The 26,866-nt window shown below is 60.9% G+C and overlaps 4 protein-coding genes across 5 annotated transcripts; 1 reads left to right on the plus strand and 3 right to left on the minus strand.

Moving 5' to 3' along the window:
• Positions 1 to 1,139: 1,139 nt before the first annotated feature.
• NDUFV1 (NADH:ubiquinone oxidoreductase core subunit V1) lies at positions 1,140 to 8,974 on the plus strand. Its single transcript, XM_036259483.1, has 10 exons — positions 1,140 to 1,287; positions 2,303 to 2,385; positions 2,458 to 2,628; positions 3,786 to 3,969; positions 5,277 to 5,466; positions 5,868 to 6,080; positions 7,908 to 8,074; positions 8,347 to 8,428; positions 8,583 to 8,728; positions 8,821 to 8,974. Exons 1-10 carry the CDS (start codon positions 1,216 to 1,218, stop codon positions 8,905 to 8,907), a joined length of 1,395 nt encoding a protein of 464 aa, XP_036115376.1. The 5' UTR covers positions 1,140 to 1,215; the 3' UTR covers positions 8,908 to 8,974.
• Positions 8,975 to 9,483: 509 nt separating this feature from the next.
• Positions 9,484 to 12,865, minus strand: LOC118628830 (double C2-like domain-containing protein gamma). The gene is made up of 10 exons (XM_036259807.1): positions 12,616 to 12,865; positions 12,385 to 12,464; positions 12,244 to 12,315; positions 11,922 to 12,031; positions 11,705 to 11,843; positions 11,527 to 11,577; positions 10,157 to 10,314; positions 9,968 to 10,049; positions 9,692 to 9,788; positions 9,484 to 9,614 (listed from the first exon to the last, which is right to left on the minus strand). The coding sequence occupies exons 1-10, from the start codon at positions 12,863 to 12,865 to the stop codon at positions 9,484 to 9,486; spliced, it is 1,170 nt and encodes a 389-aa protein (XP_036115700.1).
• Positions 12,866 to 14,903: 2,038 nt separating this feature from the next.
• Positions 14,904 to 16,793, minus strand: NUDT8 (nudix hydrolase 8). 2 transcript variants are annotated; one of them, XM_036259379.1, is made up of 4 exons: positions 16,587 to 16,793; positions 15,968 to 16,100; positions 15,312 to 15,389; positions 14,904 to 15,214 (listed from the first exon to the last, which is right to left on the minus strand). In XM_036259379.1, exons 1-4 carry the CDS (start codon positions 16,778 to 16,780, stop codon positions 14,987 to 14,989), a joined length of 633 nt encoding a protein of 210 aa, XP_036115272.1. In that variant the 5' UTR covers positions 16,781 to 16,793; the 3' UTR covers positions 14,904 to 14,986. The 2 variants fall into 2 exon arrangements, with proteins under 2 accessions (XP_036115272.1, XP_036115273.1); XM_036259380.1 differs by having other exon boundaries at positions 14,925 to 15,172; positions 16,587 to 16,780.
• A 1,581-nt stretch (positions 16,794 to 18,374) lies between these two features.
• Positions 18,375 to 25,459, minus strand: TBX10 (T-box transcription factor 10). Its single transcript, XM_036259682.1, has 8 exons — positions 25,453 to 25,459; positions 22,464 to 22,731; positions 22,278 to 22,379; positions 21,745 to 21,916; positions 20,281 to 20,436; positions 19,429 to 19,496; positions 19,121 to 19,215; positions 18,375 to 18,704 (listed from the first exon to the last, which is right to left on the minus strand). Exons 1-8 carry the CDS (start codon positions 25,457 to 25,459, stop codon positions 18,415 to 18,417), a joined length of 1,158 nt encoding a protein of 385 aa, XP_036115575.1. The 3' UTR covers positions 18,375 to 18,414.
• Positions 25,460 to 26,866: the final 1,407 nt, after the last annotated feature.

A 26,866-nucleotide genomic window follows, 5' to 3' on the forward strand; every position in this document is an offset into this window, starting at 1 on the left:
TGGGGGATGGAGGGTCTGGAGACCTCAAGCCAAGTTCTAGCTGTGCTGTTCTGGGTAGACCACTCAGTGTTACTGATACGCCATCCTCTTCTGAAGACAAGGGCTCATTATTCCTACACCCTAGGTTGCAGGAGGATTAAGGAGATAAGACATGGCAAGTGCTTGGCACAGAGCCGGGCACTGGATTAACAGGAGATCCTGCCCCCTCACTCTCCATTTCCCATCACCCCATGTCCAGCCATCTTCTGTCCTAGGCTGCCTTCTCCCCACAGCCTTGTGTTTTCTTGACCCATCTAGAAAGGGATGAGGAAGGAATCCATCCTCTGGCCCCAGTCTGACTCCCCTTCTCCGGCTCCAGAGCGATGGATCTGTGGACTCAGGTCTGAGCCCCGGATTAGCGGTGTAATCCCCAGATCTGTCTAGGCAATCTCTTTCCCCAGCCAGGAGAGGGGGCTGAGGCTGGGAGCCAGGACTTCTGGGCTCTGGGCCTGATAATGCCTTACCCATCTGTAAGACTTCTGACAAGGTGCCAATGTTTTTGGTGCCTCTTTTGGAAATACCACTGACATCCTACAAGGACTGGGAAGGCCTCCGCCATCAACCTCTGCCTACCTCTGGAGCTGCCTGGCTCTCTGCTGCTAATAAACCAATCCTCCCCTAAATACAAGGGGGCACGAGAATCACAGCCTAGGAGGGCTTGGACTGGGATAGAATATTTACAACACAGTCACGAGGGTCGGGCTGTACCCGACTTGTTTTCTCCTTCTCCCCCCATACACTTGTGCATACAGCAGCTGCATACTAAATGCTAAATCTGTAGAACATGGAAAACACCAGAACCCGGCAGGAGGCGACACGCGAGTTTTGTTTACTTGAGGTTTGAAAGGCTGGGACGCGAAGCAAACGCTAAGGCAGCTGGCGAGTGGTTGTCCCAGGGAACAAGGGCTTGCCAGCCGGGTGGCGGGAAAAAAGCGGGCCCGAGGCCGGTCGGACTACATCTCCCAGCAGCCCCAGCGTTAGACAGGCCACTTCCGGCCTCCCCTAGGAGGCGGGGCCGAGGGAGCGATGGGAGAGGCGCAGGGATGCTTGGGCGCGCCGCCGACAGCGGGGCGCATGACGCGCTTCCTGTGCGCCGCCTGGCGTCTGGGTCGCGCCGGTTTCTCGGCCTCAGGTCCGTGAAGGTGACAGCAGGAGGTGACTGGGCTAGTCCCCGCGATGCTGGCGGCACGGCGGCTGCTTGGCGGGTCGCTCCCCGCGCGGGTGTCTGTGCGGTTCAGCGGCGGCACGGTGAGGCCCGGCCTGGCTCGGACCAGGGGTGTTCGTGGCGGTCTCGCTGCCGTATCTCTGCGCGCGCTGTTCCTTGGGTTTGTAGTGCCTCCTGGAGAGCTCTCCTCGTCTCCGCAGCCCGGCAGGGAGTTGCCCCTCCGGCATGGTGCAGAAGGGGAACTGGTCCCAACGGGAGGCTGACTCCCTCCCACCTCCGGCTTCCCTTAGACTCTTAAGGCTTAGAGGGACGTTTTGCAGGTGGTGAAGCGTCCGTGTCTCCTCCCTTCCTTGCTACAGCCTTGTAGGGCGTGCATGTGTCATTGACCCATTCTGCAGATGTGGAAAACAGTTTTGGAGAGATGTGCACCGCCTGATTCCCCGACCCGCGCTCTGCCTCCTGTAGTAGCTTTTAAGCGGGTCGAAGTTTGAAAGCCAGTTCCCCTTAGCTCTCAGCTGGGGTGCTCACCACCGGGCGGTGTGGAATTCGAGATCCCACTTCTCATCAATTTTATCCCAAGTGGGTCTGCCTCCATCACCCAGCCCTAGTGAGGCATTTCTTTTCCATCAGTAAACACATTTTGCCTCCAGCAGTTAGTAATATAAGGCCCTGGCAGGAAAGCCAGACAAGTAAATGGACACGACTTCACACTGGACTGAGAGTGGTAGTATGGTGCTTGTGTGCTTTGGCCACGGATAGACCTGAGCTCAGATTCCATCTGCTGCTTTTGGCTGTGTGCCCTTATATAAGCTCATTTTGCTCTGAGCCTCAGTTTCCTCTAAAATCATTCTATTTCAGGGTTATGCGGAGGAAATGGGGTTTTGGATGTAAAATGCTTAGCCTAGTGCCTGCGGAACAGGGAGTGCTGACTAAGTGATGTTGGTAGTTATGATGGTGCAAGGGTTCTAAGATTTAGGCCCCTGTCTGCCCCCTAGCCCAGCCCTTTCTAATCAGGGGGACTCAAGAATCTGTAGCTTCTGGCCTGGCCCCTCATGACTCCAGGGCTCTACTGGACCTCCTGACCCTCTTTGTCCCCAGACAGCACCCAAGAAAACCTCATTTGGCTCGCTGAAGGATGAGGACCGGATCTTCACCAACCTGTATGGCCGCCATGACTGGAGGTGAGATGGTGCCCTTAGCCTGGTGGGTTGCAGGGCAGGGCCTCCCTTCACTGACTTCCCTGCTCTCTCCAGGCTGAAAGGTGCCCAGAGTCGAGGTGACTGGTACAAGACAAAGGAGATATTGCTGAAGGGGCCTGACTGGATCCTGGGTGAGATCAAGACATCTGGCTTGCGGGGCCGTGGAGGTGCAGGCTTCCCCACTGGCCTCAAGTGGAGCTTCATGAATAAACCCTCAGATGGCAGGTGTGTTTAGGGAGGCAGAGATGGAGTTGCAGGAGAAACCTTGCGAGTGGCTCTGGGGTGGCTTTGGGTTACCCAGGCTTTGGGTTGTTTTCTTGGAGTGAGTCAAGTGGGAAAATGTTACTGGAGCTTAAGTAGGTGGGACTTAGTTCTGTCTGGTGTTCCTCAGGGGAGACTTGAGAGGCAGCAGAATTAGCACAAGATTTTTTAAATATGTTTTATTGATTTTTTTAGAGAGAGATAGAAACATTGATGTGAGAGAGAAATATCCATTGGCTGCCTCCTGCACGCCCCCTATTGGGGATTGAGCCCAAAACCCAGGCATGTGCCCTGACTGGGAATCGAACTGGGACCTCTCGGTCAGTGGGACGAAGTTCAATCCACTGTGCCACACTGGCCGGGCAAGATTTTTTTTAAAAAAATCTTATCTGAAGATATATTTATTGATTTAGAGAGAGAGAGAAACATTGACATGAGAGAGAAACATTAATTGGTTGTCTCCTGTGCATACTCCAACTGGGGACCAAACCTGCAATCTAAGTATGTGCCCTGACTGGGAATCGAACCTGCAGCCTTTTGGTGTATGGGACGATGCTCCAACCAACCAAGCTGCCTGGGCAGGACAACACAAGATTTTGATTCAGACAGACTAAATTGATCAATTCCTAACTCTGCCTTCTAATCATTTAGCTTTGGGCAGTCTCTCGACCTTTTTGAACCTCAGTGCTCTTATTTGTAAATGGATCTTATATTTAGTAGGGATTAAAGAAATAATCCTTTTGATCTGCTTATTAGTCAGCGCATAGAAAGCAAATGATAAATGTCAGCTACTTTATCTCCTTTTGGCCCCAATGATAAGGCAGAGGTTCAGGAAGGCCCTTTGTGACCAAGAGCAGAATTTGGGCTCTTGGGAAAGCACAAGGAGAGGCATTTGGACTGGGCAGAACAAAGACTTCCTGTGGTCATAGCCACCCAAAGGTGGAATAGACAGTGAGCTTCCTGTCATGGGTGGTGAGTAAGCAGAACCCCTGGGAACATGGGAGAGCAGAGAGGGATTGGCTCTCAGAGGAGACATCTTTGAAACTTTGCTGGGTAGAGTGGGGACTGAAAGAGCATCCCTGGCGACCCTGTAGCCTAACTGGCCTGCTGGCCCCTCACAGGCCCAAGTATCTGGTGGTGAACGCGGATGAGGGGGAGCCAGGCACCTGCAAGGACCGGGAGATCATGCGCCATGACCCCCACAAGCTGGTGGAAGGCTGCTTAGTGGGGGGCCGGGCCATGGGTGCCCGTGCAGCCTACATCTACATCCGCGGGGAATTCTACAATGAGGCTTCCAATCTGCAGGTGGGCAGGGGGCGGGGGGGCGCTCCTTGTGCACTCACACACCCACTTACCCGGCACAGCTGTTCTCGGATGTTAGAACCTGGTCTCTCTGGGTCAGACTGGGAGAGGGGAGGTCACTCCCTCGTGCATTGTGAATGGGACATGGCCCCCAAAGCCTCCTTCCCTGGGCCCTCCCAGTGTGCTCCAGAGCCTCAACTTGGGAGGTTTTCCAGGGCTCCATGTCTTCTAGGGTGCAGGTGGGCAGGGGAACTTATAAGAGGGCATATTTTCTGCAGAAGGGTCAAGGGGTCATTTTAGTAATTCGTAAAATTGTTTTTTCTTTATTGATTTGAGAGAGAGAAGGAGAGAGAGATAGAAACATTGATGAGAGAGAACATCGATTAGCCACCTCCTGCATGCCCCCACTGGGGATCGGGCCCACAACCTGGGCATGTGCCCTGACCGGGAATCAGACCGGTGACCTCTTAGTGCATGGGTCGACACTTAACCACTGAGCCACACCGGCTGGGCCATTTCAGTAATGCTTAGCTTGGTGATGCCTGTAGTGATTGGTCCAGGGCCAGAGTCTTACCTTTCTATTAGGTTCCTACACAACAGTGACAAGGGATGCAGGAATAGCACCTGGAACAGTGCCTGGCACGTAGTAGTATTACGTATAAGATTTATTATTGTTATATATTTTAAAATTAAACCTTTAGGGTCTTTCCCTCAATTGAAGAAGCAGTACTTATTATGAAGATAGGAAACCACACAGACAAAAGAGAACACTCTCACACAGATCCACTACCTAGAGAAACTACTTGGTACATTTTCATTATTCTGAAATCTTTCTTTTAAAAACAGATATAGTTGGATCATTTTTTTTTTTTCCTCCCCGAGGACATTTTTTCCATTTTTTTGTTCAGGTAGAGTGGGAGGGGGAGAGAGAGAGAAACATTGATGTGAAAGGGACACATCGAGTGGCTGCCACCCGCACGACCAACCAGGGCTGGGGACAAACTGCAACCAAGGCACGCGCCCTTAGCGGGAACCGAACCCGGGTGTCTTGGGACCGCAGGCCGATGCTCTAACCGCTGAGCCAAACCGGCCAGGGCTGGATCATTTTTAAGTGTTGTTGTTACAATAGCACACACACTGTAGAAGTCCTCACCCCCTCGCAGAGCATCCTCCACTCGTGTCATAAGGGGGCTTTTGTCCTGGATTTGGTGATGGGCCTGTATCCCCGCCCTCCCCCCCACCCTCCACACACACACAGTATTCTCAGGTTCTTGGGGACAGTGCCCTCCCTTCTCATCCTTGTCCCACAGGTGGCCATCCGAGAGGCCTATGAGGCTGGTCTGATTGGCAAGAATGCCTGCGGCTCCGGCTATGATTTCGATGTGTTCGTGGTGCGAGGGGCCGGGGCCTACATCTGCGGGGAGGAGACGGCGCTCATTGAGTCCATTGAGGGCAAGCAGGGCAAGCCCCGCCTGAAGCCACCCTTCCCCGCAGACGTGGGTAAGACCCGGCTCGACCCTGGGCCTTGTCCTGTGGAATCTGGGATCTGGGTTCAGGTCCCCACTGGTGTTAGGGAATTTGTGAGTTCCTTCTGCAGTGGAGCCAGGCACAGAGAGCAGGGTGGTAACAACACAGACTCCACCGGCGCCGCCTGCCTTAGCCCCCACGTCAGACACCCAGGTCCCGACATCCCTCCAGGGGCAAAGGGCAGGGTGGTGAACAAGGCAGTGCAGGACCTGCCGGAGTTTGGGGTCCAGTGGGGATGAGAATGATAAAGAGGTAGAAGGGGAGCACTCTCTGGCATGGGAGCAGGACCCTGGCACAGACTCATTGCCAGGAAAACCACCCCAATCTGTCTTCACCCTTGGCAGCGACCAGTCTCTTGTTCCATTTCCTCACAGGAGTGTTTGGCTGCCCCACCACTGTGGCCAACGTGGAGACAGTGTCTGTGTCCCCCACCATCTGCCGCCGTGGGGGCGCCTGGTTTGCCAGCTTTGGCCGCGAGCGTAACTCAGGCACTAAATTATTCAACATTTCTGGCCACGTCAACCACCCATGCACTGTGGAGGAGGAAATGTCTGTGCCGCTGAAGGAACTGATTGAAAAGCATGCCGGTGAGGCCTGGGGCCGGGGCGGGTAGGGTGGCCATGAAGAGAGCCAGGGCTGGAAGGGCCTCAGGGGCAGGGGCTGGGGCAGGGGCAGGGGCAGGGGCAGGGGCAGGGGCAGGGGCAGGGGCAGGGGCTGGGGCAGGGGCAGGGGCTGGGGCAGGGGCTGGGGCAGGGGCTGGAAGGGCCTCAGGGGCAGGGGCTGGGGCAGGGGCTGGGGCAGGGGCTGGGGCTGGGGCAGGGGCAGGGGCTGGGGCAGGGGCTGGGGCAGGGGCAGGGGTAGGGGCAGGGGTTGGAGCTGGGACAGGGGCTGGGGCAGGGGCTGGGGCAGGGGTTGGAGCTGGGGCAGGGGCTGGGGCAGGGGCAGGGGTTGGAGCTGGGACATTGGCTGGGGCTAGGGCAGGGGCTGGGGCAGGGGCTGGGGCAGGGGCAGGGGCAGGGGCTGGGGCAGGGGCTGGAAGGGCCTCAGGGGCAGGGGCTGGGGCAGGGGCAGGGGCTGGGGCAGGGGCTGGGGCAGGGGCAGGGGTTGGAGCTGGGACATTGGCTGGGGCTAGGGCAGGGGCTGGGGCAGGGGCTGGAAGGGCCTCAGGGGCAGGGGCAGGGGCTGGGGCAGGGGCAGGGGCAGGGGCAGGGGCTGGATCTGGAGCTGGGGCAGGGGCTGGATCTGGAGCTGGGGCAGGGGCTGGGGCAGGGGCTGGATCTGGAGCTGGGGCAGGGGCTGGGGCTGGAGCTGGGACAGGGGCTGGGGCAGGGGCAGGGGCAGGGGTTGGAGCTGGGACAGGGGCTGGGGCAGGGGCTGGGGCAGGGGCTGGGGCAGGGGCAGGGGTTGGAGCTGGAACATTGGCTGGGGCTAGGGCAGGGGCTGGGGCTAGGGCAGGGGCAGGGGCAGGGGCTGGGGCAGGGGCAGGGGTTGGAGCTGGAACATTGGCTGGGGCTAGGGCAGGGGCTGGGGCAGGGACTGGGGCAGGGGCTGGGGCTGGAGCTGGGGCAGGGGCTGGATCTGGAGCTGGGGCAGGGGCTGGGGCTGGAGCTGGGGCAGGGGCTGGGGCAGGGGCAGGGGCTGGGGCTGGAGCTGGGACAGGGGCTGGGGCAGGGGCTGGGGCTGGAGCTGGGACAGGGGCTGGGGCAGGGGCTGGGGCAGGGGCAGGGGCAGGGGTTGGAGCTGGGACAGGGGCTGGGGCAGGGGCTGGGGCAGGGGCAGGGGTTGGAGCTGGAACATTGGCTGGGGCTAGGGCAGGGGCTGGGGCAGGGGCTGGGGCAGGGGCTGGGGCTGGGGCAGGGGCTGGGACAGTGGCAGGGGCAGGGGCTGGGGCAGGGGCAGGGGCAGGGGTTGGAGCTGGGACAGGGGCTGGGGCAGGGGCTGGGACAGTGGCAGGGGCAGGGGCTGGGGCTAGGGCAGGGGCTGGGGCAGGGGCTGGGACAGGGGCTGGGGCAGGGGCTGGGGCAGGGGCAGGGGCAGGGGTTGGAGCTGGGACAGGGGCTGGGGCAGGGGCTGGGGCAGGGGCAGGGGTTGGAGCTGGAACATTGGCTGGGGCTAGGGCAGGGGCTGGGGCAGGGGCTGGGGCAGGGACTGGGGCAGGGGCTGGGGCTGGGGCAGGGGCTGGGGCAGGGGCAGGGGCTGGGGCAGGGACTGGGGCAGGGGCTGGGGCAGGGGCAGGGACTGGGGCAGGGGCTGGGGCTGGGGCAGGGGCTGGGGCTGGGGCAGGGGCTGGGGCTGGGGCTGGGGCTGGGGCTGGGGCTGGGATCAGGATCGACAGGTCTTGGGCTCAGGACTAGGCAGGTATGCCAGCCTCAGCCCTGACCATCCATCATTTTGGGGACTGACTGGGACCCCAGGGGGTGTCACGGGTGGCTGGGACAACCTCCTTGCTGTGATCCCCGGCGGCTCGTCCACCCCACTGATCCCCAAGTCCGTGTGTGAAACGGTGTTGATGGACTTCGACGCACTGGTGCAGGCGCAGACGGGCCTGGGCACGGCTGCAGTGATCGTCATGGACCGCTCGGTAATGGCCGTCCCGCGCTTCCCTCCAGGTCCTGCCTCACAGCGGGCTTGGCACTCCTCCCTGGGCTTCTCTGAGAACTCTCGCCAGCTCTTGGGCCCCAGCTTTTGCAGCCTGAGACACAGGTGGGAGAGGAGGGGACAGGCTCTCTGAGGCAGGGTACCCATGGAGAGTGGGCAGTACAGGACCCCCGGAGGGCTGGAGAGTGGCCAGGTCGCTGTTGGACAAGAAGGGGCTGCTTCTGAGGGCTGGGCTCACTGCTCTTTGTCCTCCAGACGGACATCGTGAAAGCCATCGCCCGCCTCATCGAGTTCTACAAGCACGAGAGCTGTGGCCAGTGCACCCCATGCCGAGAGGGTGAGCACCCCAGGCAGGGTGGGCTTTCTCTGTGCCTCTCCCTGGGCCTGGGGTGGGCATAGGTCAAAGGTAGGGTGGGCTCTGGTCCCTGAATAGATAGATGCTGCCTCCAGCATGTGTGGCTTCTCTTCGTTTTATCCTATCGTGGCTGCAGGTGTGGACTGGATGAACAAGGTGATGGCGCGCTTTGTGAGGGGGGACGCCCGGCCGGCCGAGATCGACTCCCTGTGGGAGATCAGCAAGCAGATAGAAGGCCACACCATTTGTGCCCTGGGTGACGGGGCCGCCTGGCCAGTGCAGGTACTCTGCCCTGCTCTGGGGGGGTGCAGAGAACCCAGGGCATTGGGGGATTTGTAGACTCCAGTTCACACAGTGCCCCCATCCCCTCCCAGGGCCTGATCCGCCACTTCCGGCCGGAGCTGGAGGACCGGATGCAGCGGTTTGCCCAGCAGCACCAGGTCAGGCAAGCTGCCGCCTGAACCTGCCGCCCTGGGCTGGCGTCCGTCTGTCCAGATGGTGGGACAATAAAGCGAGTGCTGCCTACTACCCCGTTGCAGCTTCTCTGGCCTTGCTCTCCGCCCTGCCACCTGAGGCCCATTGTTCATGGAGGCCCGTTTCCCAGATGAAGCTTGAAAAGGTCAGCTCAAGGTCATGTCGTGAATCCGGACCTTGGCCTCCTGTGGGTTAGTGAGTCTGTCCTAGACCATCCTGAACACCCACCCTTCAGTGTAGGAAGCGGGTGGGAGGAGGGGAGAGCTGTGGCCTGGGGTCAGAACCTGGGCCTCTGGAGGGTGGGGACAAGGAGAGCAGAGCCCAGTTTGCCCCACGAGGCGATGGGCAAGGAAAGAACAGGCTTGGTTTCGTCTGGTTTGGAGGAGTTTATTCTTGCTTCCTGATTTGGCAGTGGGCAAATTTGAAAGGGGAAAAGGGAAGAAACAATTTGATTAGGGGCTGGGCATGGTGGGTGAGGCAGCCCCGGGTCCTCCCGACTGTGTGGAGATGTTTGGGTCAGTTTGGGGGAGAAGCAGTGAGCAGGGCGAGGCCAGGTGCCCCAGCTAGTTGCGGAGCTGGAGGGGCGCACCGTCCAGCGGGTGCCACAACTCCAGCCGGTGGTCACTGCGGCCCAAGCACTCTCTCCAGTGCCGCTGGCGCTCGCCACTGGCCCAGGCACTCAGCTGTACCCCACCTGGGTTGGGGGATAGAGGTCAGGAGATGTGTGAGTCCATTGGGTCCCCCACCCAGCTCCCCTGCATTTCCACTCACCAATGAAGTCGTTGGCTGTACCCAGGTCATAGTCCCATACTGATACCAGTAGTGTCTTCTGGGCCAGCTCCTCCCTTGGGCCTGCATAGAAAAATTCCTGCAGGGAAGGAGACAGGAAGGAAGGGAGGCGGCCTCGGGTCCTTCACAGCTTCAGAAACAGGCTCAGGCTGGCGCGGGACTCAGGTTAGCTGGGACCTGTGTTTTCTGACTGCGGCAGGATGCTGCCCTCCCTCACCCCAGAGAAGCCAGGACTGCCTTGGCCTGGCCCTGGCCTACCTCATTGAATTCGGGGTTCAGGGTCTTCTTTCGAACGTTAGTCTTGTACTTAGATTTTTTCCCCACATTTGGATGCAGGAATCTGATTGTGGAGGATGAGGTTGGGTTAGGTGTAGCTCTGGAGAGGTGAGCCCCAGAGGGGCTCTTAGGAACCCCCGTGCCCACCTGTCCACCTCTGTTCACACTCACAGGCGGACGAAGGGGTCCGAGTAGCCATTGGCATCCATGGGGGCAAGGTGGGCACAGCGCAGCACCCCCACCAGCAGGCCCCCTCGCCGAGAGCTGTAGCACAGTGACAGCAGGATGCGCCCACGTTCCTCCCCAGCCACCTCTGTCTCCGCCTCCTCCTGCGGGGTAGGCTGGGGTCAGCCCCGTGTCCCCCAAAGCCCACCCCCACCAGTATCAGCCAGGATGTGAGAACTTAGACTGGCTGCAAAGAAACCAGGAGCCAGTGATTTGACTTCATGGCTCCGTTTCCAGAAACAGCCATTGACCAGCTGTACCTCCAGGGCCTAAGAAGGGGAGGGGCTTGCTCAGGCCATGTGACTGGTCAGCTCAGCACATCTTTGCCTTGGGAGGAAGGGAACTGATGATGTTGAGTGTCACAGACATGCCCGCAGTTTGCTAAGTGGCCTCCCACAAGTGCCCATCACCACCCTCCTCCTGGACAAACCCCTGAGAGGCTGTTCTCTACCCAAGGTCATACAGGTCTTTTCAGCTACAAAACCCTCCCTCTTCAGCCCCCACCATCCTGGGGACCAGATGTTGAATGTCTTGCCACACTCTGCCCCAGGTGCTTCCAAAAGGAGTCTGGGAGGCAGGGAAGAACGTGTGTCTCCCGTACTTAACATAGGATTCGACTTGCCGAAAGCCCAACCACAATACTAGCATTTAGTTCTTAGTATGGGACTGTTCCCTGAGCACCCACCTTGCACCAGGCACTGCTCTGTGTAGGGTCTGGGACAGGAAGTGAGTGGGTTGCACAAGGTGCCTGCCCCCTCTGGCGGGACTTGCCTTGCCTCGCCTCGTCTGCAGCTGCAGTAATTTGTGGCTCCACTAGGGGCAGGGCAGCAGCACCTGGCCCTTCAATCTGAGAGGGGCCTGGGCCAGTCCTGCCTCAGCCTTGCAGTATCCCTGCCTGTCCCAGGCCAAAGGGGTTCTGGCCTAGTCTTTGGTCTCCTGCAGGGCCCCCTGCAGTTACTGTCACTGCCTCCTGATGAGGGCTTTTCTAGAGCTACCAGCCCAGGAGTGGCACCCACACTGTTCCAGGGATCAACCTAGCAGTCAGGGACCCCATCTTGACCATTTCCTCCTGCCCTCCCGGTTTCTCTGGCCACAGATAAATCCCATCAGTTTCAGCCTCTGCTTGTAGGTGGCCTGGGCCTCTACCCCCTGAGGGCTTTGCTTATCAGCGCCCATCTCTGGCCGGCTGTTCCCCAGGCTCCAAGCACTCAACATACGAGAGAGGTTTCTTCAAGCCCACCTCAGCCCCTGCCTGATGCCTGGGCACCCCAGGCTGTCCCCTCCACACCCCTGCTCTGTTCCACTGCCCTACGCACCTCATACAGGGACATGCCACGGGACGTGTCCAGGTTCTTGGGCCTCTTGGTCTGAAAGAGCAGAGGGCCGGTTACCTTGGCTGGACGCCGCCCAAGTGCCCCCTCGCCCTTGCCTTCTTCGTTCCCCATCACAAGGTTGCTGGACCCTGAAGGCCCACCTGTGTGCCACCCCACTCACCAGCCTGCGCTTCTCCAGACACACATCGAAGCTCCTGGCACAGTTGGGCACCAGCTTCCTCAGGGGCACCCGCAGCTCCCCCAGGGGAGGCATTCGTCGCCGAGGTCGCCGCAGCCGCGGGTCCTCACACACACACAACCTGGTGGCCGCCAAGTCAGACCGGGACAGGCAAGCCCCCACTCCACCCTGCTCCCTCGGGGCCAGACCCAGTCCTCACCGCAGGGTCTTGTGCCCAGCATCCTGGCAGGTGAAGCCATGGTAAGTGAGTGTCTCTTCCCAGACAGGTCCCCTCGTGCCCCGAACTGTACGTGTCCGCAGCTGGCTGGCCTGAGGACCAGGCAAGGTGGGTCAGGGCTTCCTCAGGCCCTAGGGCCCCACCCTGGCCCACCTCCCTGGTAGACTCCAGTGGTCCACCCAGCAATGAGGAGCTCTGGACCTGATGCCCAGGCCTTGTGGGGGAGGGTCTGGGCAGAACAGGCGGGTGCGCCAGGCTAGGCGTGTGGCCAAGGGGCAGCAGTAGGGCATGGTCTTGCCCTCACCTTGCTGGCCCCTGGCAGCAGGTTGGCTTTGACATAAGTGTCCAGGGAGCCTGAGGCTGGTGGCTTGAGGCCCTGGAAAGAGACAGTGAATATGGGGCAGGCCTGTGGCCCATGGCCCAGGGACCCCTGCCCTATCCTTACCTTGGCACGGTGAGCCGTGCAGTGCAGGGCGCTGTTGTCCGCATCGAAAAGAAGTGTGAACTCCAGGGTACCCAGGGTAGCTAAGGGCAGGTGGTACACAGATTCAGTTCCTTCCTGAACTCCCCTACCATGGCACCAAGCCTTCTGCCCTGCCCCTCATAGGTCAGATGCCTCAAACCCCACCCTGACCCCCACCATGGCACCAAGTCTTCATCCCCTGCCCCAACTCACTGCTGTCGTCTGAGTCTCCCTCTGGCTCTGGGTCTGGCTGCAGTTGGGGTGCAGAGCGGATGTCAGAGGCCACTGCGCGGTGTGGGCGGGGGGCACGCAGGACGGGCTCAGCAAAGGGGTAGAAGTGTGGGAAGTAATCGGAAATGAGGTGGATGGGCCGGATGGGTCCTGGGTTCACGTTGATGGCCATGTGCTCCTGCATGCTCACCCGCTGTGGCCGCCTGGAGCTCGCTGCTGCAGTGCCCGCCATGGGGGCTCAGACGTGGGGCTCAGACAAGCCCCCTTGGACGGGATATGAGGGGACCACACTGGGCCGAGACATGGTGAAGAGGCATCACTGAGGGTGCTGAGGAGGGTCCTGGGTGGCAGCCAGCACCTGAGCACAGCAGGCAGGGTTAGGCGGGTGCGGTAGAAGTGGGGGTCCCCGGGCTGGAGAGGCGCCCGGTGTGCCGGAGTGCCAGCTGGGCCACTTACCTCCCCGAGAGCTCCTCCGCCTGGCTGTGTTCGCTGCTGGAGCTGGATGCGCGCCTGCCTGGCTGAGGCGACTCAGCTGTGTGACCCAGGACTCCCAGGTACCCGGGGGGAGGGGGCTCAGAGCCCACCTCCCGGGCTCAAGAGAGGGCACCTCCCTGCCCTCAACTCCAAGGGTCTCTTCTTTAGTGTGGGGAAGGGGGGCCTCAGATTCCCGCCCCCCTTGTCAGCCCCTCTCCACGTTCACATGCTGTTGGTTATTTTTATCATCATGGGGCCTGCTCCAAGGGGAGAAGGCTAGATGCCCAGAAGTGACACAGGGTGTGAGGTGCAATGGGAGGGGTGTGGGGATGAAGACGTAGGTGAGAGGGGAGGGGTGCAGAAGGAGGGAGCGTGTAGGGAGGTGTGGAGGGGGTGCAGCAGGGATGTGAAATGGAAAGGCTCATGTGGAGAGGGAGGGGTGCCCGGGAAGGAGGGGACACCTGGGGAAGAGGGCATCTGCCCTGCCCCTCATAGGTCAGATGCAGCTCAAGCTTTTTAAAACATGGATCAGATCATGTCAACACCTCTTTCCTTTTATGGGCTTAGAATAAAATCCTAACCCATCACTGAAGCATGTCCCCTTGGCACCCCTCAACTCCACATCACTCTTCACGGTTTCCTTGAGGACCCCAAGCTGTGTGCATGTGTGTTCCCGCCCTAAATGCCCTGCCCTGCCCTTTGACCTGGCTCATTCCTGCTCGCCCTTGGTTTCAAGGTCACTCTGAAGGTAGACTTGGCTTTTAACTGCTCAGCCTTCCCTCTTCCTACTGGTCCTTTGGAGGCCACCCCTTCCCTATTCCCAGTCCAGGAGGGTCACCCTCCTCCCCAGGGTCGTGCCTCAGACTGTCATTAAATGAATTCCAAAGTCAGCAGGCCACATGACAGGCTCAGGGAAGGGCATGCGACCCAAGGCAGGCCAGTACAGTGCAATTCTGGGTTAGACTGGCTAAGAAACTGTTTTCTGTTGGTGGAATGCTCATGCCATCCGAGAGCTATTGCCCTCTCATCTCATCCCTGTGGAGTAGAGACTGTCCTGGGAGTGAGACCAATACAGTGGAAAGCACAGCAGAGAAAGAGAGCCCCTGGATCCAACCATGCCTGAAGCTAGTGTATCTCGGGAGTTTGTAATCACCATTCCTCTTTTGGCAAAGTCAGCTAGTAGGTGGAGTTTTCTAACATTTGTCCTGGCTAACACTGCCCAGTCCACATGTCAAAGCCCAACTCTCCTCCCTCAACTCTTTCACAGAATCCTGGTCTGCATAATTGATGTATAATTCCACTATTACTTATATGTGATCGATTAATGTGCAATCACATGATTAGCTGGGTGACCTGGTCTAAGGTCTCCCCTAGACCGAGCTCCCTCAGCCCCCACAGGCCAGCACAGCAGCTGGCACACAGTGGGCGTAATGTGCAGGGGTCCTCTCCAGATTCCCGGCTCATGGTCAGCCAGGCAGAGGAGGGAACAGTACAGTGGCTAAGAGTTTGGGCTCTAGTCAAAGAGGGCCTGGTTCGAATCCTAGCTTGGGGTGACCTTGGGCAAGGTGTTTGTCGTCTCTGAGCCCCAGTCTCACCAGCCAGGGACAGTGCTGGCCCCACCTCATAGGGCCGAGGTGAGGGTGAAATGAGAGAAATGATGCCGAGTACCTAGCACACAGTACGTCCACTGCCGTGGGGGACAGTATGCATGGACAGAGGTGCCCCAGCCAGGAGACCAGCTGTCCCCTGGGGTCTGCCCAAGGTCAGCGTCCTAGCACAGAAGATACAGTTGCCAAAGAGTTGGTAAAGGCTCTTTATTCAGTCCTGAAGTGGAGCTGGCCTGGCAGGGTGAAGGCAGAGGCGGCTTAGGACCAGGTCTTCAGCCTTTGGACCTCCAAGGAAAATCCATGCGGGGCTGGTAGGCACCAGGTACCAACAGCTGCAGGGCGAACTCAGTGATGACAGCTGTGAGCCCCCAGACACGGTGTGGCCCGTTAAGGAAGACAGGCAGTGTGTAGCGAAAGTGGCCACCCTGGCAGAAGTGGGTATAGCCTTGGTTCTGCGCCTGCAGCAGGTGGGCCAGGGGCAGTGCAAACACTTCGTCCACCTATAGACAGGAGGCAGTGGGAGGGCGGACAGACTGGCCACTGCAGCCTCCCCCCATTGAGACAACCTAGTCCCCCAGCATCCCTGCCGCTGCTCACCTCCTCCGGGTTGGGCTTGAGGCTCTGGGGATCCAGTTGGCCCACACTGGCAAGCACTGGCACCACGGTGTTCTTTGCCTGGGGCAGGAAGACAGGCAGTCAGGGCAGGCATGGCCTCAGCAGGGCTTTGGGGCTGGAGAAGGGAGGCTGAGACGAAGACTCCACCCTTGCTAGCCGGAGGCCTTTATCAGTCAAGTCCAGGGCCACCTGGCCACTGTCCTGGGGCTCATTCCAGCCAGGAGTTCCCCATTCAGGCCTCTGGGCCTTTACAGACTGCTCCCTCCACTTAGAACAACCTTCCCTTACTTTACTACTATAAAATCTGCCACTTGTCATTCAAGCCTTTCCTACCCTGTGAAGCCTTCACCAACCCTCACCCACCAAACTGGGCAGAGCTGGCTCACCCCAGAGCCACTTCCACCTGGGAACCTGAGCCTCAGTATCCCCACGAAAAGAGGGCAAAAATACCCCTGGCCCCTCCCCATGGGTAGTGTGGGGATGGAAGGCGACTGCCAGGCGTGTCTGGTGCTCCACTGCGTTCTACACCTGCCAGAGGCCATGACTATGCTCCTTGTCCTTGGCGTCCCGGCTCCTGGCCCAGGGCAGGCAGGGCATGGGGAAGGGATGGCTGTGGCCGCAGGGCCTGCGGGGCTCACCTGGTCATATACAGGCTGCAGGATACCCCACACGTGGTCCTCAGGCACAGCCAGGCCCAGCTCCTCCTGGGTCTCCCTCAGGGCTGTGTGCACCACATCCTGGTCAGCGGGGTCACACTTGCCACCTGGGAAACTAAATACCTTGGTCTATTGGGGCCATGGAGGGGTGGGGATGGCAGTTGTAGCAGAGGGCCAGTGACCCACCTAGGCTCCTGCCCCTGCTTTGCAGTGAGGCCTCTGGTAAACCGTAAGACCTCTCCAGGCTCAGTTTACCTCCCTGAGCAATGGAACTCAGACACGCAAATTCTGCCTACGGTGGTCCCACTGGCATTGACCCTAGGGCGTCCCCCAATTTCCGCCGAAGGCGGGGCCAGGGCGGGAAGCCCCGCCCCAAGTGCTTCCAAGGCTCTGAGAGCCAATCGCCCCGTCGTGGCCGGGAGGGGGCGGGGTCCTGCCTTTTCAGAGAGGGGGTCACAGCTCGGAGAGAAGTCGCAGGCACTAGGCGCTGTGGACGCGCTTCGAGGGGGCCGACGCGCTCTCCGCAGACCCAGTCCACAGGGGCGAACCGAGGCTCGGGGGGGCTCCTACTAGGAGGAAGAGGAGTTCCCGGGCCGTGTACCTGACATCGCCCTTGTGCCTCCCGGCCAGGCGGCTGGACCGCAACGTGTAGAGCAGCGCCGGGACCCCGCGCACCGCGCACAGCGGCACGAGCACCGCGGCCGCCGCGGGCCGCGCGCGGACCCGGGCCGTGGCCTCCGCCAGCAGCCGCCGGCAGCGCCGCTCGCCCTCCGCCGACAGGCAGTCAGGCAGCATGTCCGGCCCGGCGCTGCGGCTGCACGGAGGGCGGCAGGGGGCGGGGCTTACCCCAGGCCCGGGACCCGGGCGGGGCCGGGGCAGGAATTGGCCCGAACGCCCCGCCCCGCCCCGCCCCGCCCCGCCCCCCAACCTCGGGGTTCCGCGGCTGTCGGGCGGCTGTAGGGGGCGGGGCCGGCACAAGGGGCGAGGCCTCAGGACGGGGCGGGGCCCCGACGGGAGGCGGTGGGCGGGGCCTGAGGGAGTGGCCTCGCCGCGCGTGTGGGCGGGGCCGGAAGGGGCGGGGCCGGCGGCCCGGGCTGCCCGCCGAGGGGACACCCTGGCCCCGGCCGGAGCGCGGACGGACATGGGGAGTTTGACTTCGGGTCGTGCTGGGCCCGGGGACCGAGCTCAGCCTCTGACCCGGGTTCAGAAACGGAGCGTCTTGCTGTTGAGGCCCCGCCGGGTTCCCGTCCCTTTGCGCCCGCGTGCGTCCCTCCTTTCCGAGGACCTCAGAGGCAGTGCTCCAAGATGGGGGGGTCGGCGTTCAGGGGGTTCGTGAGGCGCCCCGTAGGAGGCCGAGGGCGTCAGGGCAGCGGGGTTCCCTCCGGCCCTCCCTCCTGGTTCCGCCAGGTGGCGCGTGGCGCCCTCCGCCCCGGGGCCCCTCCAGCCTGGCCCTGCCCGGGGCCCCTCCAGCCTGGCCTTGCCCTGAGCTCGCCTCTCGCCCCCTGCAGTTTCTCCTGCTTGAAAGTCACTTTCTCCAGAAACTCTCCCGTCTGGAGTCTTGAAAAGATTCCCTCTTTATTACTATTTTTTAATCCTCACCCGAGGATATTTTTCATTGATGGTTTTTAGAGTGGGAAAGAGAAAGATCGATGTAAGAGAGACACATGGATTGTCGTCTCCCACACGTCCCCCCCCCCCCGGGGATCTAACCGAAACTGGGGTACTTGCCCTTGACCAGGAATTGAACCCACGACCAGCCAGGGCTTGATGAGATTCTCAGATCCTTCCCCCACCCACCTCGGGCCGTGCGGTCATTGCCTGCTGTGGTTCTGTAAGGCTCTGCCAGGCCCTGGCCCCTGGACGCCCAGATGACCCCACCCTTGCGCACAGCACCTAAACGTGGAATGGCAGGTGTCACCAGACTTTGCTTTGACGTGGGCAAGTACCGCTCTGAGCTACAGTTTCAGTTCTCATTTGGGCACACAACTGGGGAGCAGGAACTCCAGGCTCCCTCACACAACCCCCCACCACACGGCAGGTGCCCCCCCTTTACCCTTACTCTGTGCTTCGAGGGATGCCAATGGCACGGGGAGAGCTTCGGGATGGGGTGCTCCTGAGGACCTCCACCCTGATCCCTGAGGACAGAAGTGCTGACACCCATGCCAAATGGTTTAATGTTTGGGGTAAGGAAGAGGGAAAGCCGGGTTTAGAAGAGTCATCCCCAAGGCAGAAGGGGCCGGTTGGGAGGGGGGAGGCCTGGCTCCAAGCCTGGCACTGTCCCAGCTTTGCCGCGATTCTGGGCAGGTAACCTCCCTCTCTAGGCTTCCATCTTCACTGCTCTCCCTGGGAAGGGAGGGAGTCTCTGCAGAGGTGAGGCCGGAGGGAGTGGGCTCCAGGGTAAGAGGACTCTGTCCACAGGCCACCCACCATCACTGAGGGTCCTGGCGAGGCCTCAGGGACACAGCAGTGGGGGACAAGCGCCCCAGCCCAGCTTGGTGGGGCAGGCCCCCATTATTCCTATCAGCCTGGATATTGGGGAGGGGATATGGTGTCGGTCGGGCCCTTGCGATTCCGAGAGGGCTTGATGCTCCGGGGTACAGGTCCTGATAGGTGAGGACCCGGTAGGTGGCCGGGGCCAGCAGAGCCTCAGGGGTGGCCAGCAGCTGATGGTGGAGCCGGGCAGGGGTCCTGGAGGTGGAAGCTGGAGCTTTGTTGGGGTCTGAGGGAGGAAGTGGTCTCAGTGAACCCCAGACCCTCCTCACATCCACATCTGCCCCTCCCCTCCCAAGCTGCCCACCTCTCAGCCTTTGCTTTAGCTCTTCCCTCTGCCTGGATCTTCCACCTTCTCCCTCTGTGCAAACCCTTCCCAGTCCTCCAGGGCTCAGCTGGCAGGAACCACTCCTCCAGGAAGCCCACCTGACACCCCCACCCCTGCCCTCAGCACTTTGTCTGCACCCTGTGCTCTCTGCCCTGGCCCCAAATTGCCTCGGACATCTCTGCTTCCCCCGTCTGTCCACACAGGTGCCCACCGGGCTGCTGAGCGTGCTGGAGCCCTCCCTGGAGGCCCCGTGCACTGTTGCTCCTCCCCCGCCATGTCGCTCTGGTCCCACTGGGTCTGTGGGTCTGGGGACTGACCTTTGCCCTGCTCTGCAGAGCCCTTCAGCAGACAGGGGCTGAGGCTGCTTCGACTCCCAGCCGGGATGCTGAGCAGGGGCCGTGGAGATACAGTCCTGAAGAGGGGCGGGCGGGAATGGGGGCAGGGAGTCAAGGCGCTGCACCATGCCAATGGTCTAGTTCAGAGTCAGCCAGTGAAACCCCAGGACAAGTCAGTGGTCATGACCCTAAAACAAGGGTCAGGAGCCAACGCCTTAGAAGATGCCTGGGGATGGGGCTGAGGGGCTGGGTCAGGGCAGTTGGACAAACTGGCAGGGGTCAGACAGTACCAGGAGTCTGGGTCACTCTCTCTAAAGCCCTTGGCAAAAGGGTTGCTGGCGATTTTCAGCTGGGTGATCTGCAGAGGAAGAAGCGAAGCTATGGTTCAGCACTGAACTGGGGAAAGGCTGCGGGGCCCCAGGCTCACCCATCCTGACCTCCCTGGACCCCCCAGTCCAGAGGCCCTGTGGGTGTGAGGGGAGGGGAATGACTGGGCAGATGCTCACTGAGTCCCAGGGAAGGAAAGAAGGGCTCGGGTCTGTGTGCATGTGGGAGCTAAGAGCCTGGAGCCTCAGCCCAGCTGGTGTGGCTCAGTGACTGCGGATCGACCCATGGGCTGAGAGGTCCCGGTTCATTTCCCAGTCAGAGCACATGCTGGGCTGTGGGCTCGATCCCCAGTAGGGAATGTGCAGGAGGCAGCTGATCGATGTTTCTCTCTCCCTTCATTTTTCTCTAAAATATCAATTAAAAAAAAAAAAAATTAAAAAAAAAAAAAAAACTGGAAGGTTCATAATTTTTAAAAAAAGAACTTTGAGCCCTGGCTGGTTTGGCTCAGCGGTTAGAGTGTCGGCCCATGGACCAGAGATTCCTGGATTCGGTTCCCACAAAGGGCATGCACCTCTGTTGCAGTTTGTCCCCAGCCCTGGTTGGGGTGGTGTGGGTGGCATCCACTTGGTGTGTCTCTCTCACATTGATGTTTCTCTCTCTCTCTTCCTTCCACTCTATCTAAAGATAAAAATGCAAAAAAAAAGGTCCTCGGGTGAGGAAATAAATAAATAAAAATTTAAAAAGAACCTTGAGCCTCAGTCTCCATCTCTATGAAATGGGTTGGCAGGTGCCCCACAAGCTGTGGCCCAACCCACCCGGTGGTTCTGATACGCCGTCACGGCCGTGAACTGGGTCTCCGTGAAGATGAAGGACTTGAAGTTCTCCTGGGCATAGCGCTCACTGTCTTTGCGTGGGTCCACGAAGACCACGTGGAAGCGGGGCTGGTAGCGGTGCATGGAGTTGAGAATGATCTGTGGGGGGACAGCAGCAAGCTCTCGCTGAGGCTGGGAGGATGCCCTGGGCTTGCTGCCCCCTGCCTCATGCTGGGGGGCAGGGTCTGTAGCCAGGCCCCTCTGTGTTGGAGCATCCTTGCTGCTTTGCCTTCAGAACTGTCCACATCTCAGCTGCCTGCTTTGCCTTCAGAACTGTCCACATCTGATTGTCTCCCCGACCCCATTGCCTCTACCCTATCTGGCCTCCATCATTCATTTGTTAATCCTCAGGCGAGGATATTTTTCTATTTATTTTTAGATAGAGTGGAAGGGAGGGGGGGGGAGAGAGAGAGAGAGAAACATCAATGTGAGAGAGAGACATCAACTGGTTACCTCCCGCATGACCCTGACTGGGGCCGGGGATTGAACCTGCAACCTTAGTACATGCCCTTGACCGGGAATCAAAACCAAGACTCTTCGGTCCATGGACCGATGCCCTAACCATTTAGCAAACCGACCAGGGTGGCCTCCATCATCTTTCACCTGGGTTTCCTCAGCTGCCTCCTGGCTGGTCCCCCTGCCTTCACCTGGCCCCTCTGTCCATTCTCCACACAGCAACCCCAGTGGCCACAGCATGTCACCCCTCCCTCAGAACCCTGCTGTGGCTCCCACCCCTCCAGGATCCTCTCTGCAGCCAGCGGGCCTTGCAGGCGAGCCCAGCGCCTCCGGGACCTCTCCCCACCCGCCTCCCGCCAGTCCAGCCCCTGGGAGCCTCCCTGCGCTCCCCCCAGCTCCCCGGACATTTCTCAGCCTCAGTGCCCTGCCCACCTGCAGCGTCCCCCGCTCTGTACGCACAGGCTCCCTCCACCGTCTCCACAGCCCTGTCCGAAGATCTCGGCAGCTTCCGGACCCCGGGCCCGGCAGGGAAAGCCCCTCCGTCTCAGCCCCTCCCCGGTCCTTTTTCTCCTGCCATTGATCGCCATCTGAGACACTGCATCCAGTGTCTTCTGGATTTTCTGCTTATCATCTGCCCCCTACCCCAGGAGGTGAAGGCAGGGATCTTTGTCTGACTGTCACCAGTCCCGTGTGTCCCATGAGCATTGCCCACGAGAAGGACAGCGTTGGCTGGAACCTTTTCTCTCCCTCAGCCCACTCCCCCACCTGCCTGAACAGTGCCCTCTGCTGTCCAACCCGGGCCAGCTTTGACCAGCAGCGGCGGGTGGGGGTGCTGGGCAGCAAGGCCGTTGGGCACCAAAGACCCGGCCAGCCCTGGCCCTCGGCTTGGTCACAGTCAGGCCCCGGCGTCCCTGACTAGGCCCAGCCCCTCCCCGGTGACCCGGGCCTCACGTGGCCATTGTCATCCAGCATGTTGTTGGTCAGCTTGAGCTTGTCGAAGGACACGATCTGGCGCATCCACTGGGCGCCCTTGGCTGGCGAGTCGGGATGGAAGTGCACTCGGCCGGGCGTGGCCGGGTCCGCCTTGCCGGCCACCAGCCAGGCTGAGCTGTGGAAGGCGTACCTGGGGAGCAGAGCCGGCTGGTGAGGGTGCCCCGTCTGCGTCACACAGCACCTGGAGCCAAGACTGGCGGGGCAGCGGGGCTGTTGGCATCTCTGCTGCTGCCCAGTCACTATCCCCACACGACGAACTGGAGGCTCCGAGAGTTTCCTGTGGCTACACCTTCTGCCCTGGGCTAGCCCGCTCTGCCCGTCCGGGCTGGCCCGCTGCCCACTTCAGACTCGGTTGACCTAGGGTGGGCGCCCCCTGCCAGCAGGCTCCCCACTGCTGCCCAGGACAGGCCTCCCTGACCCTGCGGGGACTGGCCCCTGCCTCCCCGTCTCAGCACCTGAGGTCTGAGCCGCTTCCCCCGTGGCCCCCAGACCTGTATCTCTTGTCATCCAGGGGCATGAAGTCCATGAGCAGGGCGTAGTCAGCCAGCGAGTCCATGCCCAGGATCTTCACCTGGAAGGTGGGGAACATCCTCCTGCGAAGGGAGGTGCCCGGCAGCCTGAATGCGGCTCCGGCCCGGCCCCTGCCCACCGCACATGCACCCCACCTGTGCTCACACCTGCCTGCCTTGGTGACGATCATCTCTGTGCCCAGCTGGTTGAATTCCTCCCACAGAGCCTTCATCTCCAGCTGCACCGTCACACTGGACACATGCGGGTTCTTGGGGCCCTGTCCAGTGGGCTCGCCCATGACGTGCGCCCCCGTAGAGCCAGTCGGCAGGCCTGATGGGAATGGAGAAACCAGCCGGGGCTCCCAGCTGGAGCTGGTCATGGGCAGGTGGTAGGTCTCCGAGGCTGCAAGTACCCCCAGGTTGGCAGAGAGGAAGGCTGGGGGAGAGGAAGAGCATGGGCCCCTGCGCACCTTACCCACCCTCGCTCTGCCCGGCCAGCCCTCAGCCTCGGGCTGCACCCAGGTGCCCCCTTCTCCAGGAAGCACTCCCTGACGCCCAGGTGTGTGTTCCCACAGCTGACTCAGCATGGCCTTGCGAGGCAAGTGCTCACTTCACGCTCCTGGAGGCTGGCACCAGGCCTGCCTGGCTCCCCAGGGACTTTGAGCCATCACGTGGCTGTGGGGCCCAAGCAAACCGCTTCGCCTCAGTGTCCACATCCATCACAAGAGGTCTTTTTTAGGGGTGTGGTCAGAGGGAGAGATAAACAACAATCAGCCTCCTCCTGCACGCCCCCTACTGGGGACCAAGCCCATAACCCGGGCCCGTGCCCGGACCGGGAACCAAACCCGGACCTCTCAGTCCACCGGATGACGCTCAGTCCCCTGAGCCGCACCGACTGGGCACAAGAGGTTCTTACCCCCCGCCTCCTGGGCTGCTGGGGTTTGTGAGGACACCACAGGCCTAGCACCAGTGGGCCCTTCACAAACGACACATGGATAGCAGGACACGCGCGACCGTGGTGGATGAGGTGGGCCTTTCTCAGCTCCGTGGAGACCCCCCAGCCTTGTCCTGTGTGAGAAGAGCCGAGCTAAGCAGAGAGACCCCAGATGACCACAACTGCTCTCACCCATCTCTGACCAGAAAGCCTGCCCAGATCCGGCCTCCAGGAGCCGCTTTCAGCCCTGGTCTCAGCTTCGTTCTCAAGATCCTGCCATCTGCAATCCTGGCTCCAGCCTTAGCCCGAAGCTTTGCTACCCGCCCCCTGCTGGTTACAAATCCTCGCCACAGTGAGATACAGTCGTCCCTCGCCACGCCGCGACAGAGAAGCCGCGAAAGTCGAAGCGCCCAGCGGCAGGGACGACGGTATGTAAAGAACCCTACTTGGCGCAAATTCGTTTATCGCGGCAGAGTCTGGAGCTGATGAACCGCGGTAACCGAGGGCCGGCTGCCCTACTTTACACCCACGAGGAGGTGGTTATCAAAACAAAACAACAACGAAACACAGCCAGACGATCTAAGCGCTGGCGAGGACGCGGAGCGGCCGAGTGACCGAACCCCGCGCACGGTTGGTGGGAATGTCAGTGGGGCAGCCGCTGTGGAAAACAGAATGATGGCTCCTCAAAAAATTCAACGCAGAATGACCGTGTGACCCAGCAGCTTTGCCTCCAGGTAATATCCCAAAGGACTGAGAGCCACGGCCCGAACAGATGCCTGCACGTCCCTGTCCACAGAAACGTTATTCATAAGAAGCCCAGGTGGAGGCGACCCGCGTGTCCACCAGGGGACAGACGGGCAAGCGGACTGTGGTCTGTCCAGGCACGATTCGCCATCACTCAGCCTTAGAAAGGAAATCCTGGCACCTGCTACAACGTGGACGAACCTGAGGACATTATGGCAGTGAAATAAGCCAGACACAGAAGGACAAACGCCGTACGATTCCACCTAAAGGAAGTCCGCGGACTTGTCCATTTACAGACAAAGCAGGACGGTGGGTGCCCGGAGCTGGGAGCGAAGGGGAGTTAGTGTTTAACGGGGGCAGTGTCAGTTTTGCGACACGCAGAAAGGTCTGAGCTGGATGGTGGCGGCTGCACAACCCTTTGGATGCGCTTAATGCCACCGAGCTGTGCGCCTCAAAATGGTTAAAATGCTCATTTTTTTCTGTTATGCAGAAAAACAGGTAAAAATGGGGAAAAAAATCCTGGAACACGGGTGGTCAGTTTGAGCAGCCCCAGGGGGAGCCGAGGGCCTGGGGAAGCCATGGGAATCCCCTGGCCAGAGTGGAAGATCGGCGGCAGAGGGATGGACAGACAGACAGACAGACGGGTGGAGGGAGTGTCTGAAGAGCTAACCTGGCCAGAGTGGGCACTGAGTCGGTAGGTGTCTTGTGAAAGTGTGGGGCCCAGGACCACATTGGAAAAGGGTCACCTTCTGAAGCCCCTAGTATTTCTGGGGTTTGGGGTGGGTAGGGCGGGATGTCAGGTCCGCATCCCCCAGTGAGGCATGAAGGATAGATAGGTGGATGTCCCCCCACCTGGAACCAGGCTCTGATGGGCAGCTGCAGGTATGACATCCAGGTAACTGATGGCAGCCCCCAGGGTCCATGGTGGTGGGTCCCAAGGGAGAAGCTCATGGCTTCCCCGGGCCCGAGGGCTTCACAGGCTGGTCACTGGCTCCCAAGTCTTCCACGAGCCCCCTACTCATCCCAGTCAGTGCCCCGCCCCTCTGCGCCCTCAGAAACTGTGGGGCGCTGTCCCCTGCCCAGTTCCTCTGAGAGCCAGCCCCTCTCAGGTCAGGGGATGACAGCTTCCCGCAGGCTGTCAGGTCCGGAGGGAAATTTGGGGCTTCTTGTCCAGCCCTTACCCTGATCCTCAAGGGGTGAAGCCCAGAGAAGGGGGGGAGGCCCAAGGTCACCCACACCTGATAAGGCTTTCACCGCCCAAAAAGGACTCTGTCCTCTGCCTGTCGGCACGTAATTGTACCTGGGTGACTGCGAGTCCGGCGTCCCTGCCCTGCCATCCTGGGGTGCCCCTGCTCACCCTCTTTCCCAAGGTCCTGGGACCAGTGGGATTTCCTATGTCCCCACGCGCAGGCCCGGTTCTGCCCCACTCACTCTGGAGCTTGAGCCCACCCCGGGGTGGCCTGGCGGCTCGTACCGTACCTGCCATGGGGCAGCAGGTGTCCAAGTCCGGGGGCGGCCCTGCTCGGTTAGGGCCGTGGTCTCCGGTCCGTTCAGCAGCCCAGCTCAGCTCCCAGGTGCTCGTCCCATCCCGGTCTCCTGGTGGGACTGTCCTTCCCTCCTGGGTCTCTCGGGGCTTGTTCTACACCTGGTTTGTGCAGTGGGACCCTGGCTCTGGGCTGTGCGGGGCCCCTTCTCCAAGCGCCCCTCACGCGGCACTGTCTGAGCCACCGGCCGGGCTTGTCCTGCGATGCTGTGTGGGAGGAGGGCAGGTGGGAGGCTGTGACGTGGCAAACCTTCCTCTCCCCAGCCCGCCCCTCCTGGCTCCCTCCCCTCCCAGCGAGGAGCCCCCAGCCATTCTTGATCAATGGGCCTAGGCACCGGGTGGGGCCGGTCATGAGGATGGGCTGGGTGGTCCGCAGGGGCCAGGCCTGGCTGAGCGCAGGGGCTGGGGGCCGATGGGGTCTCGGGAGGTCGGGGAGGCCACAGCAGTGGCAGGAGCATCGAGGGCTGAATAGCAGAGGTGGTGCCGTCTCACCAGGACCAGAGCCCTGACCTGGCTGCTGGTGGGGCCCCCGGGGAGCTGGAGCAGGAGTCCAAGGGCAGCAGCGGCAAGCGCTGGGGGAGACACAGCCCCGGCCTGGGGGCAGGGCGCCTAGTCCCCCTTGTGGCTTGGCCCAGGAGCTGTGCTGTGCTGGCAGGTTCCTGAGAGTCCCCATGCCTCAGTTTCCCCAAATGAACGAAGTGCATACTCTCTTCTGTCTGGGATGGGCTGGCCCGGCCTGGGGAGCTGGCTGGGGAGTGGAGAACCAGCCCCGTCCTGGTTGGGAAGGCCCACACAGTCCCCAGGGAGGCTGGCCCAGGGCGGAGGCCACCGGGTACATGTCTGCTCTGCCCACCGGTCTGTCCTCTGCAGCCAGACCGGGCATCTTCTCCAGGATGCCCCTTGCTGCCCCTGTGCTGGGCATTCATGGGACACATGGATCATTGCTCAGGAAGGCACAGGGCAGGGGGTCCCCGAAAGCTGGTTGCTCTCAGTTGAGTGCTGTTTGGCTATCCGAGCCCTGCCCCATGGCCCAGGAAGGGACCTCTGGCTGGACCCGAGTTCAGCCCACTCCAGGAGCAAGCATCCCAGGCTAGTCCGCAGGCCAGAGCGCCCCAGGCTGAGCTGTTCGTCCAGCCCCACACATAACCTCCTCCAGAGTCTGGTTCGGGGGGGTGGCAGAGGCCCATACCTCAGACGGGCACAGCGGGGCCAACAGTGGGCGAAGCTGCTAGTCCGCAGAGCCCCAGGCCTCAGGCAGACCTCTCCTCCCTTCCGTCAGGCCTGCCGGCCGCTGCAGTCTCTAGGTCCCGGATGCCTGCCTGCTGAGCCGGGAGGGGTCCCCAGGGAGAA

Source organism: Molossus molossus, unplaced genomic scaffold (genome assembly GCF_014108415.1).
Source record: "Molossus molossus isolate mMolMol1 unplaced genomic scaffold, mMolMol1.p scaffold_m16_p_13, whole genome shotgun sequence".
Classification (NCBI taxonomy): Eukaryota; Metazoa; Chordata; class Mammalia; order Chiroptera; family Molossidae; genus Molossus; species Molossus molossus.

Excerpts from the sequence above, each read along its gene's own strand:
- TBX10 (XM_036259682.1), bottom strand. Across the intron at positions 21,917-22,277 it reads CTGGATGACAAGAGATACAG|GTACGCCTTCCACAGCTCAG; the intron begins GTCTGGGGGCCA and ends TCTGCTCCCCAG. Across the intron at positions 19,216-19,428 it reads GAGAGTGACCCAGACTCCTG|GACTGTATCTCCACGGCCCC; the intron begins GTACTGTCTGAC and ends GCCCCTCTTCAG.
- NDUFV1 (XM_036259483.1), top strand. The coding sequence starts at position 1,216 with ATGCTGGCGGCACGGCGGCTGCTTGGCGGGTCGCTCCCCGCGCGGGTG. Across the intron at positions 5,467-5,867 it reads ACCCTTCCCCGCAGACGTGG|GAGTGTTTGGCTGCCCCACC; the intron begins GTAAGACCCGGC and ends ATTTCCTCACAG. Across the intron at positions 8,429-8,582 it reads GTGCACCCCATGCCGAGAGG|GTGTGGACTGGATGAACAAG; the intron begins GTGAGCACCCCA and ends TCGTGGCTGCAG.
- LOC118628830 (XM_036259807.1), bottom strand. The coding sequence starts at position 12,865 with ATGGCGGGCACTGCAGCAGCGAGCTCCAGGCGGCCACAGCGGGTGAGC. Across the intron at positions 12,316-12,384 it reads GCACGGCTCACCGTGCCAAG|GGCCTCAAGCCACCAGCCTC; the intron begins GTAAGGATAGGG and ends GTCTCTTTCCAG. Across the intron at positions 11,844-11,921 it reads GCTGGGCACAAGACCCTGCG|GTTGTGTGTGTGTGAGGACC; the intron begins GTGAGGACTGGG and ends GGCGGCCACCAG.
- NUDT8 (XM_036259379.1), bottom strand. The coding sequence starts at position 16,780 with ATGCTGCCTGACTGCCTGTCGGCGGAGGGCGAGCGGCGCTGCCGGCGG. Across the intron at positions 16,101-16,586 it reads AGGCACAAGGGCGATGTCAG|TTTCCCAGGTGGCAAGTGTG; the intron begins GTACACGGCCCG and ends CAAGGTATTTAG. Across the intron at positions 15,390-15,967 it reads TGCAGCCTGTATATGACCAG|GCAAAGAACACCGTGGTGCC; the intron begins GTGAGCCCCGCA and ends TTCCTGCCCCAG.